At 48.2% G+C, this 12,810-nt stretch overlaps 1 protein-coding gene across 1 annotated transcript in view; it reads right to left on the reverse strand.

The window, feature by feature from the left end:
• Positions 1–11,504, reverse strand: part of LOC100679089 (neural cell adhesion molecule 1) — a 40,756-nt gene extending 29,252 nt beyond the window's left edge. Inside the window, exon 1 of the mRNA XM_003428019.5 lies at positions 11,170–11,504. Within this exon, the coding sequence (XP_003428067.1) occupies positions 11,170–11,224 (55 nt within the window). The 5' untranslated portion in view covers positions 11,225–11,504. The remainder of the gene's footprint in view (positions 1–11,169) is intronic.
• Between the last annotated feature and the right edge of the window lie 1,306 nt (positions 11,505–12,810).

The following is a 12,810-nucleotide window of genomic DNA, read 5'->3' on the forward strand; positions in this document are numbered from 1 at the left end:
CGCGCAGAGGAATTTGACGGAGATAAGGGCATAGTTGTGCTTCATCTGCGCAAACAACGCGCGTTATTCACGCTTGTTATAAGTTGGAAAATTTCCAGCGTAGCCAGGTGTGTATACTTGCACCCCATAGGGTTGTGTACTGCATATATTTTTCATCCAAAATAATACTTCACCGTTCGCGCGGATGGGACAGCTTTGATTTCAAGCAACAAATCACTTCTACTTGGCGCTCTTTCTGCATGCTTACCTGGAACAAACAAAGGGAATGCGCTATTAGAAGAAAAAGTAATCGTGTAAGTAGAGCGGCTTCACTCTCGCGCTGACGCTGCGGGTGAACAAAACAATCGCTCGCCTTTCACGAAGCCTGATGCGCTCGGAGGATGTACTTAATCGGGACGTTCGGGGAATTCTTTTTGTATTCTCGGAAGAGGCGCCGGAGTATCGTTGCAATGAAATGAGATCTTAGCTCGCGCCGAAATTTCCACGCAAAAGGACGATTTAATTTAATATTTAATAAAGAGCAGGGAGGCCGCTTTGCCGCCGAAATTCGAATGTGGCAGCGCGGACGCGAGCTTACCAAAGTCTCGCGTGACAGGAAATTTCGGGGAGCGGCTAGAGCGACATTTGTCCCGATTCGGTCTACGGACTGCGCAGCTGCTTTCAGGCTTTCATGACTTATCGGCGAGGGCGAGAGCTGAATGCTTAATTAGAACGGCGAGCTTTCGTTAGTCGAATGCCGTGCGGCTTGTACATCAGCTACTGGCATTAGCTGCTATAATGAGCGAAGGATCCGCGAATATTTGATTGTAACAAGAGAAAATTATATCCCACTCGTCGCGGCGGAATAAACAGCTCCAATATCAATTAAGCTCGCTCGCTCGGAATACAGTGGTGAGGGAGGGGTGGGGGAACTCCGCCATTACTGAATCCGATTGGAACTGCAAGGCGTTCGAGAGGGGAAAATAAAGGCGAGTTGTCGCGAGCGCGCTCGAAACGATATCGTTGGCAGAATTGATCGGCATAGCCGGGGGCTCAAGAAGAGAACAACTTGCCTATACGTGCTCGCTGTGTTTACAATTAATATCCTTTTTCCGCAGCCGCACCGTTATCCTCGCGCGGGCAGTATATAACGATATTTGAACGATTTCTGAACGATCGATCGATTTTGACGATTTTCGCAAGCTGTGAGCAAGCGTGTGTGCGCTGCTGATTCTTCAGTATATCGAAGGAGGAGACACACGGCACACATCAGGCTCAATAAGCTGGCATATAATATAATGATATACATATAAATCATCAAAAGGCCCTTTTCTCTGCAAATCGCGAAACAATCAAATTTTAGCTGATATCGAGTTGAACATTAATGAAAGTCTTGTGTTGCGTTACGAAGCGAGCTGGAGTTTTATTATCAATTTCACGGCGATATTCGTACCACGCGAGAGGATTGCTTTTATATCGCAGCAGTTGGTTGGATTGCATAGCCTGAAGATTCGATCGACGTGCATTTTGACACAACGTTATTCACGCCATGTCCTGAAAAATCCTGATTGATACGGTTCGGGCGCCTATATATGCCGCATCAAATGCAATGCCCGCATACAAGAGGAGCAGAGTATAGTAAGGAAGCGATAAAGTAAGTAAGTAGACTAAGTAGGCGTATGCGAGCGCATAGTCTCGCCGATTCGTCCGAGTTCAAGAGCCCCGGCGGGCTTTGTATACGAGAGCGCGCCAACTCATGCGGTAGGCTGCATCACACTGCGGCGCGAGAGAGACCTTGGACTGGCTCGAAATTTTAGACGCTGACGTCATCCACCTCGCAGCAGCTCGCCCGTAATCCGTATAGTGTATATAGCTACTCTTGCTTCTTCCCGCGGCCGAGTCCTCTTCTGCGACTCTTTGCATGTGCATTACAACATTTTACTTCGCAAAGAAAGTCGCACCGCGAATGCGCTCGAACATACGCTGGCCTTCAATCCGATCAGTCTAGAGGGCTCGATCCGCCCCCCCCCCTCTCTCTCTCTCTCTCTCTCTCTCTCTCTCTCTATCACGCGACACCGAGCGGAGTCTTGAGGCGCGGCGAGGCGACTTTCGCGCGCGGGTATTTATAGCTTCTTCGCGAGAGCTTCTTTCTGATCGCGGAGGCAAAAGCCCCGATGCGATGCCTACACTGAAAAAAAAACTCAACCATTTTAACTGAAATGGCACCAGTAATCCGTCATTGTACGAAGACTCGCCAAAATTACCAGTGGCACACCGTTGTTTTTACTGAAGAGTCGTTACGGTGGCAGAACGGTTAAAACTATCGGACTTTACAGCAGAAATGACTGTGTTTTTTTTGACAGTGTACTTGCTCTTCTGGCCTTTATTTACGACGCCGGCTGCGTGTCTCATACTGCAGTTGCTCCAATTTTCTCTTGTCCGCTCTGTCTAGAGAGCCGCCTCGACAGTCTTCGCAATGTTTACCGTTGAAAAATCGAGATTATATAAATACAGCGGAATATAAGGCTTACTCATTTGGGACGCGGAAACGTTACCAGATCTGTCGGGCCAAGTGCAGCAGTCTTCTTCTTATATTTCGCTTATTTTTTATTTATTTTTTATTTATTCTTTTGTGAAAAAGGCTGAAAAAATGCATCAAGTGGGAGACTTTAGACATTTGGAAACCACCTTCGTCGTTCTCGTAACTGACTCTCGAGAGGAGCGTCCGGAGCCACGGCCCGGATGCGTTGTACAATGCGCATGCAATTAGAGCTGACGTCGGCGTCGTGCCCTCATGGGGGCATAGCGAGAGGCTCTATAAATCGATTATCCACGCGCGCGCAAAGCTGTGAAAAATTGGTTCATTTTCGTAGTGGGCGTCGAAGATGCGCGAATCGCCAACGTCTTTGGGAGTAGCTTCGGCTTTGTGACTGCTCAAAAAATTTTAAACCGGCGCGAGATACGTACTGCACAGTGTACACACATCCATTTGCGTGTCCTGAATAACAGCTTTGCGGAACGGAAGGTGCAACTGCATCGCAGGAGAAAGTAAGATAGTAAATCACAATGACAATATCTAGGCAGCCTATGAAATGCAGCTCTCGGGCGTCAGCTCGGAAGAAAAATACGTGAGTTCCGCTGTCGAAGCATAAAAAACAAAACAAAACAAACGAAAAGAAAGCAGAGAAAGGAGAGGAAGAACGTCGACCTCAACCTAGCCCCGGCATATAATCCGGCGCGGCCATGCTCGCGAAGGAAAAAAAAGGATTATTGCCGCATTACACAGGACGAGGTGCGTCGCCCGAGCGCGCAGCTGCAGCGCTGTCTTCCGCCGCGGCCGCCGCGCCGTCAGGACTCGGATGGGAACTGCGCAGGACCTTCTTTGCACGCAGGAAGAGTGAAGACCCGGGGCGCCTCGCGCGGGCGTGCGCAAACTGCGCGAACTGCGCACGCGCTCGCTCGCCGCGGGATAGCGCGTAGACTTGGAGTGCAGACCGAGGGGAGAGAGAAACTGGATTTTTCAGCAGCTGGCCTTGAACTTGCGGCTCTTTACTTCGACCCCGAGCGCGCGCGGCTCGCGGCTCAGCTCCGCGTGACTACGGACTTTCTTTTCCCATTCGGCTGCGTTTGATTGCTCAATATAATAGGAGCGGCTGGATGGATCTCTTCCTTTCCCGTCTTTTTTGTCTGCGCACAGCGCGCCTTCCTCTGATTTATCCTCGTCTCCCTTTTCGGGGAGCTGCAGGGCTCGAGATCGAACTCTGCTTTATTTTAATGCACTACCAATCGTGCTCCATACTATATGCGCGCTCTATACTCCTGGTGTCCGGTCGAGAGCCCGGAAAGAGCATTCCGTTTTTCCACTTCTCGTGCCTCTAAGCCCTGATATGTACAGAGATAACACCGCGATACTTATCTTTGAGCTTCGGCACGAGCTCGAATTTCCGCTCCGATTTCCCGGTTTTAGATCGACCTTCGCGCCGCGTATAAGTATCGCTTTTGACGGATCAGCAGAGATATCTGGAGCAGAAGCCAGTGCGATTTCTGTATCGAGTTTACGCGTCTCGAGCTCTCCGATTAACGGGAGAAAAAGTCACCGACTGCGCGCAGTATCATACGTAAGCCCACGAGTTACGTAAGCCCGCGCGCACTCGGAGATTCAGATAAAACGAGTCGATAAAGCTGCAGCAGCGCCGGATAGAACTGGCGATTCGAATCTTACTTATATCGAGTCATTCTTAACGAGTCTTATTGTGTACGTAGCAGCGCCCAGTCGTCTCAAGATGATAGGCCAGACTGGACCTGAAGCTATCTCGGTACGCGTCGAGAGCGGGAGAGAGAGAGAGAGAGAGAGAGAGAGAGAGAGAGAGAGAGAGAGAGAGAGAGAGAGAGCGGGACGAGGGGAGGAAAGAGCCGAGACTTCAATTATCAAAGTCATTCGTTCCAGGTAATTCAATTGTGCACGCTCAGCGGAATTCTCTTTTTACACTGCTCTCTCTCTCTCTCTCTCTCTCTCTCTCTCTCTCTCTCTCGCGTCGCCTTGTATAGTACGGTGCGCATAGTGCGCTTTTCCGACTTTTCCTATTGCACATCGTTTATGCTTTTACTTTGGCTGCTTCAATCAACGCACTTTCATCGCTCCGAATATCGTAGCGACAACATTTATTATCGGGTACAATTGATTGAGAGAAGAATACCGATTGTCGAGAAAGCGTCGTCGAGAGGGCATTACTCCGCCGCAGCCGCGCGCATGTGCGAGGGTACTCTTCATAAAACGCGGCAGATGGTGCACTAATGTAATATCCGCTTCCGGTAACACGCGCCTCCCTCTGGGCTGTTGTCCCCTTTTGGGGGTGCGATATCGCGGCACACTTTTTCGACTTTGTGCGATCCTTTCGTCGGGAAATCTTCGGGATTGCACGGTTGCACGAATAGCTAAGTTGCTTGAAAAAGTTAAAAAGTTAAACACGAGATTGAGCTGTGCAGGCGGCACTGCAGGCACAGAAAGGAAAGTCGCATAGGAAGCCAGTACAAAGGAGAGCTTGTGCTCGGCATATTTGCTCTCTCTCTCTCTCTCTCTCTCTCTCTCTCTCTCTCTCTCTCTCTCTCTCTCTCTCTCTCTAACTACATTGCAGAGCAATTGCAGAAAAATTGCCCAAGAAGGAGTATGATTTGATAAGCTGGTCAAAACAACAGTAGAAAGCAATTCGAAGAATATGACTATACAACTATACATCGGTTAAGCAGGCAGACTTGTCCATGACTTGTCCAATGTCCGTCCTCTATCGTGGAACCGAATATCCCGAGACAAAAGCTCTCCTTATCCGCCAGTCCGTAAATAGAGTAAGACTAGCAGCCACTCTCCGGCGTATCGCTTTCTTCCTGAGCGTGCAGCAGGCCAGGGAGACAACACACAGGCCTGGCATAGAGGCGAGTAGGAGGACTCTTGAGAACTGGGCCCTCTGATAAGCTAACTTCCCGAGAGCGCTATCTGCGCGCTCGGATTCCCGGGATGCTTCTTGTGAGTGGATCGCCAGGTCCAGATAGAAATGTTCATTCGGGGGGCGATGATTCACGAAGATGCGTGCAGGAAATGGGCTTGGAAAATTGCTCGATGACTTAATATTGAAATCTCAACAGAAGAGCAGGTCCGCTCTGCAAATGAAATCGAATGACACATTGTACAATCGTCCGTTCTGCGTGTACGGCGTGCACGATTCGCTAACTACTTAGTACTTATATTATTCGCACAACATCGCGTCATAATTAGCGTCGTTAACGCTGGCGCAGAGCTGCAATCTCTGCATTATATACCGAACGTGTGTCATAAATAATTCAGGCTCCACTCCTGAGAGCGCTGCTGCTCGCACCTATTATATATATATATATATATATATATATATATATATATATATAACGGGCGACCGCCGCTGCGACTCACATTGCGGGAATGCGCGCACCTCTGATGGCTCTTTACAATCTCTTATCGTCTTCATTCGATCGTATCACTCAACAGCTCTTACTCGCTCATTTCTCTGTGGATTCGACTTCGGCACTGCGTGAATGAAAGCGGTTTCCCGTACGAAGATTTTATCGCTCGCTCGTCTACAAGCGTTGCGTAACAACAACAACAAGCGTGTGATCACATCGGATGCACTTTCTGTTTACTTTCGCGCGCGAACGAACGATACTTGCGCAGAATGAGGCCAGCCGGAAAGTCGTTCGGCTCGAAGAATTTTCTGCACACGATATCTGCGACTCAATATCGAACGAGTTTTATTCGCATAACCGGTTGCAAAATGGCAGGAATAGGCAAGATGATGAAGTTAAAAATAACGTGCGGCCGCGTGTGACGATTCACGGCAGAGGACACGACCAAGCAGCAGAATATGCGGAAGCCATTGCAGGGCGAGAGAGAGGGAGAGGGAGAGAGAGAGAGAGAGAGAGAGAGAGAGAGAGAGAGAGAGAGAGAGAGAGAGAGAGAGAGAGAGAGAGAGAGAAGTTGGGGTTCGTGGACACGAGCGGCAGGTGTAAGACTCGCCCACGCATTCGCCTCTGCGGGGCCTGGGCCTGTTTTTCAAACGGCACGTTTCCTCTGTTTGCCTTTCGATCGAAACGCCACGCCGACACAAGGCTGTATATGTCGGCGCGAGCAAGCACACCTTCGAGAAGATACCCGTTTATCGCTCGTCGAGCCAACGTATTGATGGACTTTCGCTATCCTAATCTAATTGTCGGTTTTACCATAGCGACCAATTCACCTCGCATGATGCAATCGTTCCTTTACAATTACACTTCAATTAGCCGAGCTTTGTAGTCGCAAGTTTTTGAAAAATCCAGGCGCATCTTCATACGCTCTTCTACGTGTCGACGCATACCTTCTATTCTTTCACTAAAATAATAGAGTCCGAGAACACATGGAGAAGCCGAGCTGTTTGTTCGGCGCTTGACAATGGAGCGAGCTTTGAAATTCAAATTCCCTCCTAAACGCTCACTTTTCGAGGTATTTCGACTAGAGAGCAGAAGAGGCGCTTCAAAGCGCTTTCCTCGCTTTTCGCGAAGCGACGTTCGCGCGGTGAGTAAAATTCAACTGGAATCCAGATATAGGTTACATGCGTGCGCTGCGCTAAGGCGGAACATGAATTGAAATATATAATAAGAAGAAAGAAGGAACTGCTTGCGCTGCTTATATACATATACTATATATAGCGCTCCCCCGCACGAAAAGCAGAAAGAACCCGATCGATCAATGGCTCGGGAGAACCGCAGCAAGATATTCAGACCAGCCTCGACCGGGGGCGCACAAAGTGACTGCTGAAAGAAATCCTACTATTCCTCGAAGTAAAGAGGCTCGCGCGCGCTCGAGCCTGCAGAATATAAGTTTGCGAGAGTCTCGTAACTGCGCGGTGATACAGCAATCAAGAAGCTCTCGTAGCGCAACTCTAGCTCATATCTCGATCGTTTAAAAAAATGGAACGCTCGTTAAGTACTCGGACGATAAAGAGTAACGAAGCAGGCCATTTATTAGACAAAAGCTGTAAGAAAGCGGAGCAGCAGCAAACAATCGCAACTGATGTGAAGGATGTCTAGGTTATTTACTGAATTACTTGGGCGCTTGCGCTTAATGAGCATTTAAAGAGGCGAGGCTCGAGAAAAAACTTTCTGCCGTTGAGCAATCCACTGGCGCGCGCTCGGAGAGGTTAGAAAATAAAAACGCGCGCGCGTATTGGCCGTTACAGCGAGATCGCACGTTTTTGACTCATTACACTTGAAAGTAAAAGTAATGCAATAAGTTCACATCGCTTGGATGACGGGCGATCTCATCGCGCGGGGCTTTTGATAATTTTGACTAACGAGAGCATAGCTGGTGTAATTATTAGTCACCGAACCGCGAATGAATAGCGAGTCAAATGCAGCAACGTAGTTCCCGAAATAGCGGCATCGCATCAATTAGTCCGACGGCGGCGGATATTAACAGATTCTCTCTCGCAGACGTTCCGCGAATGACGTCGGCTTTTCCGCGGCGCAGCTTATCTCTCGAGAAAAAAAGAGAGACAGAGAAGAAGAGCGACGCAGTGGGCTTCTCAGGCCGCGATGACATCAGCACGCCCGCTTCTCATTACTAAGCGCGACTCGCGTACACTTACAGTACAATAGAACGTAGACCTACACGCTACACGCGCACGCTCGATTTCGACATATGGGCTGGGCTCCCCCGATTTCCCCGCAGCTAGCTTCATTTCAAGGGTGGAACGAGCGTGCGCGCTCGTTATCCAAGTTTTCATTGGAATGCCGATTTCGAGCATAAATTTTCTCCTCCTACTGCAGGCCGCGACATGCACGCGGCGGGATATCAGATTACGCGCACACGTCCTGCAGTATTCTTCAATCATTCGCATCCTTTCCTTTTCCTCCGCGCTTGCGCTTTGCGAGACTGATATCGAGCATATCAGCAGCACAGCCATTGCGGAGAATGCTCATATAGAAACGAGATCGAGTACTTTTAAGCACATAGAGTGCAGGTGAGGATCGAGGTAAGGACGTGTACTGTACGCGACGCGACCCCGATCTCTTTGACCCCGAGGCCTGTATCCGCCGGCGGCGGCGAAGGGGCAGCGGGCGGAAACGGTAAATATTCTCTCTCGCGTAAGTTATTCCGACGACCGAATGAAAGAGCTCTCACTGCAAGCTCTCACTCCCGCCTCTATACATTACATACCTATAGGCGCTTTACGAGCGGACTCGAAGCGGCTCGGCGCGCTCTGTGACGTCATGCAGCCGCACCATCTGCGCGTTCTGCTGTTGAGTAAGTATATAATATATTATAATGTTGTAAACCTCTGCGCAGTGCAGGACTGCTGCCGCGGCACAGCCGAATTTCCTTATTCGATGGCATCGGTCACACTGCCCGCACTATCACAAGTCGCGCTGCTCGTGTCGAATGACAGAGAAAAACACAGAAAAAAGAACGCCGCGGCAGCCGGGCTATCGCCTCATCTGCCCCCCCCCCCCCCCCGAAAATCCACCATCGCATTTTCAATTTGGAAAGCGCGCGCGGCGCGAACGCTTTGGAGCGTGAGAGAGAAGCTATATGCTAAGATATAGAGATCGATATCGATGTACACGCGCGCAACGCCACCCCTTTATTATAATATTGTTTAGGAGATTTAGAGATCGAGAAGAAAGAAAAGTCCGCTAGAAGCTCCGCTCTTGCGACTTTACGCATCCTTTACACTTATTACAGAGCCGATTTATAAGCTTTTTCACGAGCTTTTTTATCTTCAGCTACGTGACGGCCCCGTATACTGTGCCCCGAACTACGCTGGAATAAGAGCGCTGGCAGCGGACCAGCCCGCGCTTGTGCGAATAATTCGCGAGAAACGGCCCCGCAAGCGCTGCCACATGGATTATATAGCCGATCACTACTGTGTAATAGATATTGTACGAGAGGAAGAAGGGAGACTGAGCGCTGTTTTCCATAAAATAATTAAAACTGAACAACGACGGGCGACTTCGGAGATACAACATGTATAAAGCGTGGGTGGCCAAAATAGCCTTATTATGCGCTTATTTTTTCCGGCATCAATGGACTGCTGAGAAGAAAAAAAAGAAAACAAAAGAAAATCATTGAAATTGACCGTCCCCATCGAAAGTTGCGAGCAATTTAAAATAGTGCGAAAATCCGAGAAAAAAGTGTAAATTCTTGCTTTTCAGGCATTTTTGATAGGGACATAGGGGCTATATACAACATAATGTTCGCTCGCGGGCCAGGTAATCGAATTACCCGGGGCGCAACAAAGGCTATCTTTTTCTTCGAAAAGCACGTAACGATGGAGCCTGCGCGCAGGGTTTATTTTGATGAACATTCACCGTGAAGTAGCGAACGTGCACGCAAAAAGACGGTGTCGTTCAGCCAAATTTCCAGTGAACGCGCGCCGAAAAAATACACAGCATTATGCACCGTCTCTTAACGTGCTCGCTTAGCGTTCAGTGTTTTTCTCGATACCTTGGGGGCTCTCCGTGCGCGTGCCCTCGGAAAAGCGAAAAGCCGCCAGCTGCCGGCCAGACTGCGAAAGCCCGAGCAGGAAAGAGAAGCTGCTGAGAGAGAATAAGATTCGGAGATCGATTGCGACCGAGTGTCCCGTGTACGTCTGATGACTGATGCGTCTCCGCGCGCTGACTTTTCGCTTTCGCTGCCGTGGATTCACTTTTGCTCGTTTTATTATACATAGTACTAGTAAGACTTGCTTAAATATGTGTGTGGGCTTGTGCGCGCATGAACGTTCCAGCTGATTCTGAGCACGCCCCCGCCGCACTAAACCTGCACTATTATACACGAGAGTACATAAGTACCCTTCGGTATGCCGGCATGGGCCTTCACCTGGACCGTACGCAGTGGACAGTGGACACACGCACAAACTCGTCCTCCGGCCGGATTCTCTTTTAATCTCTTGTCTCGTCTCGCTTTTCGCTTTAAAGAGCCGAGCGGATGGTCCCCTTCTAGTTTTACGTTTCTCTGCACCTTCCATTCTCTTATTGTTGTTCGGCTCGGCTGTCGTATTATGGTGTATTATGCGCGCGGTCTACTGTACAAGATTGTATAGTTTTAGCTTTCCGAGAAAATCCGCGCGCGCACCTTCCTGATGGCCAGCTGATCTTTGTCTCGGCATATAGCAAGCGACGGCCGACGTATCTTCAATGCGGACAGAGTTCGAAGAAAAGCGTCACTTTCTGCATAACTCGACATTCTCGTCTTGGAGGAAAAGAGCCGCATAAGTAGTCAAGAGAAGCAGGGGGCAATCGGTGAACAATGAGAGGTGGATCAGAAAATTCGATGCCGCGTGCGCGACGTGTCGGTGCGGGCCGAAGTAAATTGCCAGTCAGCTCTTATCTCTCCCGCCGCCTGTGCGGCCGGATTATCGAGGCGTCGCTGATGCGCATGTGCTATATATATATGTATGAATATATATATATATATATATATATATATATATATATATATATATATTCATTCTATACTCTATAAATTATAATCATCGTCGCTAGCGGCGGCCATGCTTGGAATTCGGAAAAAGCGCAAAGCTGTCGAACTAAGTATTGCAGATCGTATAGAAAGGCCGGGCCGAAGATTGCCGCTGCTTGTGAAAGGATGGTTTTCAGCATTTATTTAACGCGGATCGTCTCTCTTACCTTGGCCGACGCAGAGCAGCAGCGCGAAGCCGGCGACGAGCAGGCGGCGGTTCATCTTGGCTCCCGTTCTCCTTCGGACACTACAGGCTATTATATAAATATAAATGTAGGTATATATCGCGCACTGGTCAGTTTTCGCACACACTGCGGACGTTCGTGCTATGCAAGCTGTGACACTCGGCTAACAGCTCTGGTAAGCACAGGCGAAGGATTATCGAAGAGAAAGCGCACAGGTATACTTGCAGGAAGCAGAGTAGAGACGTGCGCTACGCCGGGCCGCGAGATTCGAACTGAGCTGGGCTGAGACTCTGAGAGCTGTGCCTGTGCAAGCCGCCGCGGCACACGAGAGCGACCACAAGGGAAGGGAGGAGAGCAGAGCCAGAGCTGTCTGTTGGGTTGGCTGTATAAACTATAGCGTATGCTGTATAGTACCTACGCATACCGTATGGCGTATATACGCATCGTGTATCGGTGCAGTACCTTTACTCTATAGGTATACGGCCGACTAGGTAGTCGCCGTCCGCGCCGCCAAGTGGCGCTGAGCAGCGGTGGTGACTAGTGACCGACGGGGATCGGGGAGTGCGGGAGAGTGAGGCTATTCCCAGGAAGTAAGAGAGAAGGAGACCAAACTCTTAATGGCCGAGAAAGTGGTCCTACTTTTCCGTCAAAGATCGGGCATTTAGCTGAAGTCAGAGGCTCCTGGTGGCGACAAAGTGTACTATATAGCATAATTAACTATGAAGCTGCGAACCCAAGTTCAAACCCACCACTGGGAAGTTTTTTTTATCAGTACACGCACTACTTATTAATAAATCGAACTTACACTAACAAAATTAATTATAAACCCAATACAAATTAAACTTAAACTTAATCACATATCCCAAACCCCAACCGGGGAGCAATAATCATATGCGACTTTCAATCTTCAAGTTTCAGAGGTATCAATGGCCGAGGTGTTTAAGGCGTTGGTCCACAAACTTTTTACCTGGGGTTCGAATCCCACACTCCAAATTTTTTTTTTATCAAGAATCCTTAAGACATTGTTAAATTGCAAATAAATGATTATTTTGAATTTAAATACATTTATTAATAAAGAAGTAATAATAAAGGAGCCATATATAAAATGATGTATGACATTTTTTTTGAAAATTTATTTTATTTTATTTGTTTTTTGTCTTTTCTGCGGTACTGAACATTTAATAACAATATTTCTTTTCTTGGATTTTTGTTTGGCTTGCGTATTGTTTTGCTGTAACATTGTTTCGTCATTGTTGACATATGATAATTTAGATAATTTTCTTTTTTCTCGTGTTATTTATTTTCGATGCAGTCGTTCTTATTTGCTTGCTTTGTTATAAAAAAACATTCGCGTTGTCAAATAAAAAGCAAGTATTCTATGTGTGAATGCCATTTCATGATCTTTGCATCCAACTAAAGGAACAGGCGACAAGTTGTGTAGAGCATTTGTAATTTGAAAAAGTGTATCGGAATTGATGGGGCACGTATTTAAAACATTCAATGTGGCTCTTTCCAAAGTGCTAATTAATCGAAACAGCTTCATGGATGGTTTGTACATATAGCCTTTCGAGCGCATTTCTATTAGCTTGTAATGCTCTGTCACATCCTCATTTTCTTGTAAGC

The sequence above is a fragment of the Nasonia vitripennis genome, chromosome 3 (assembly GCF_009193385.2).
Source record: "Nasonia vitripennis strain AsymCx chromosome 3, Nvit_psr_1.1, whole genome shotgun sequence".
Classification (NCBI taxonomy): Eukaryota; Metazoa; Arthropoda; class Insecta; order Hymenoptera; family Pteromalidae; genus Nasonia; species Nasonia vitripennis.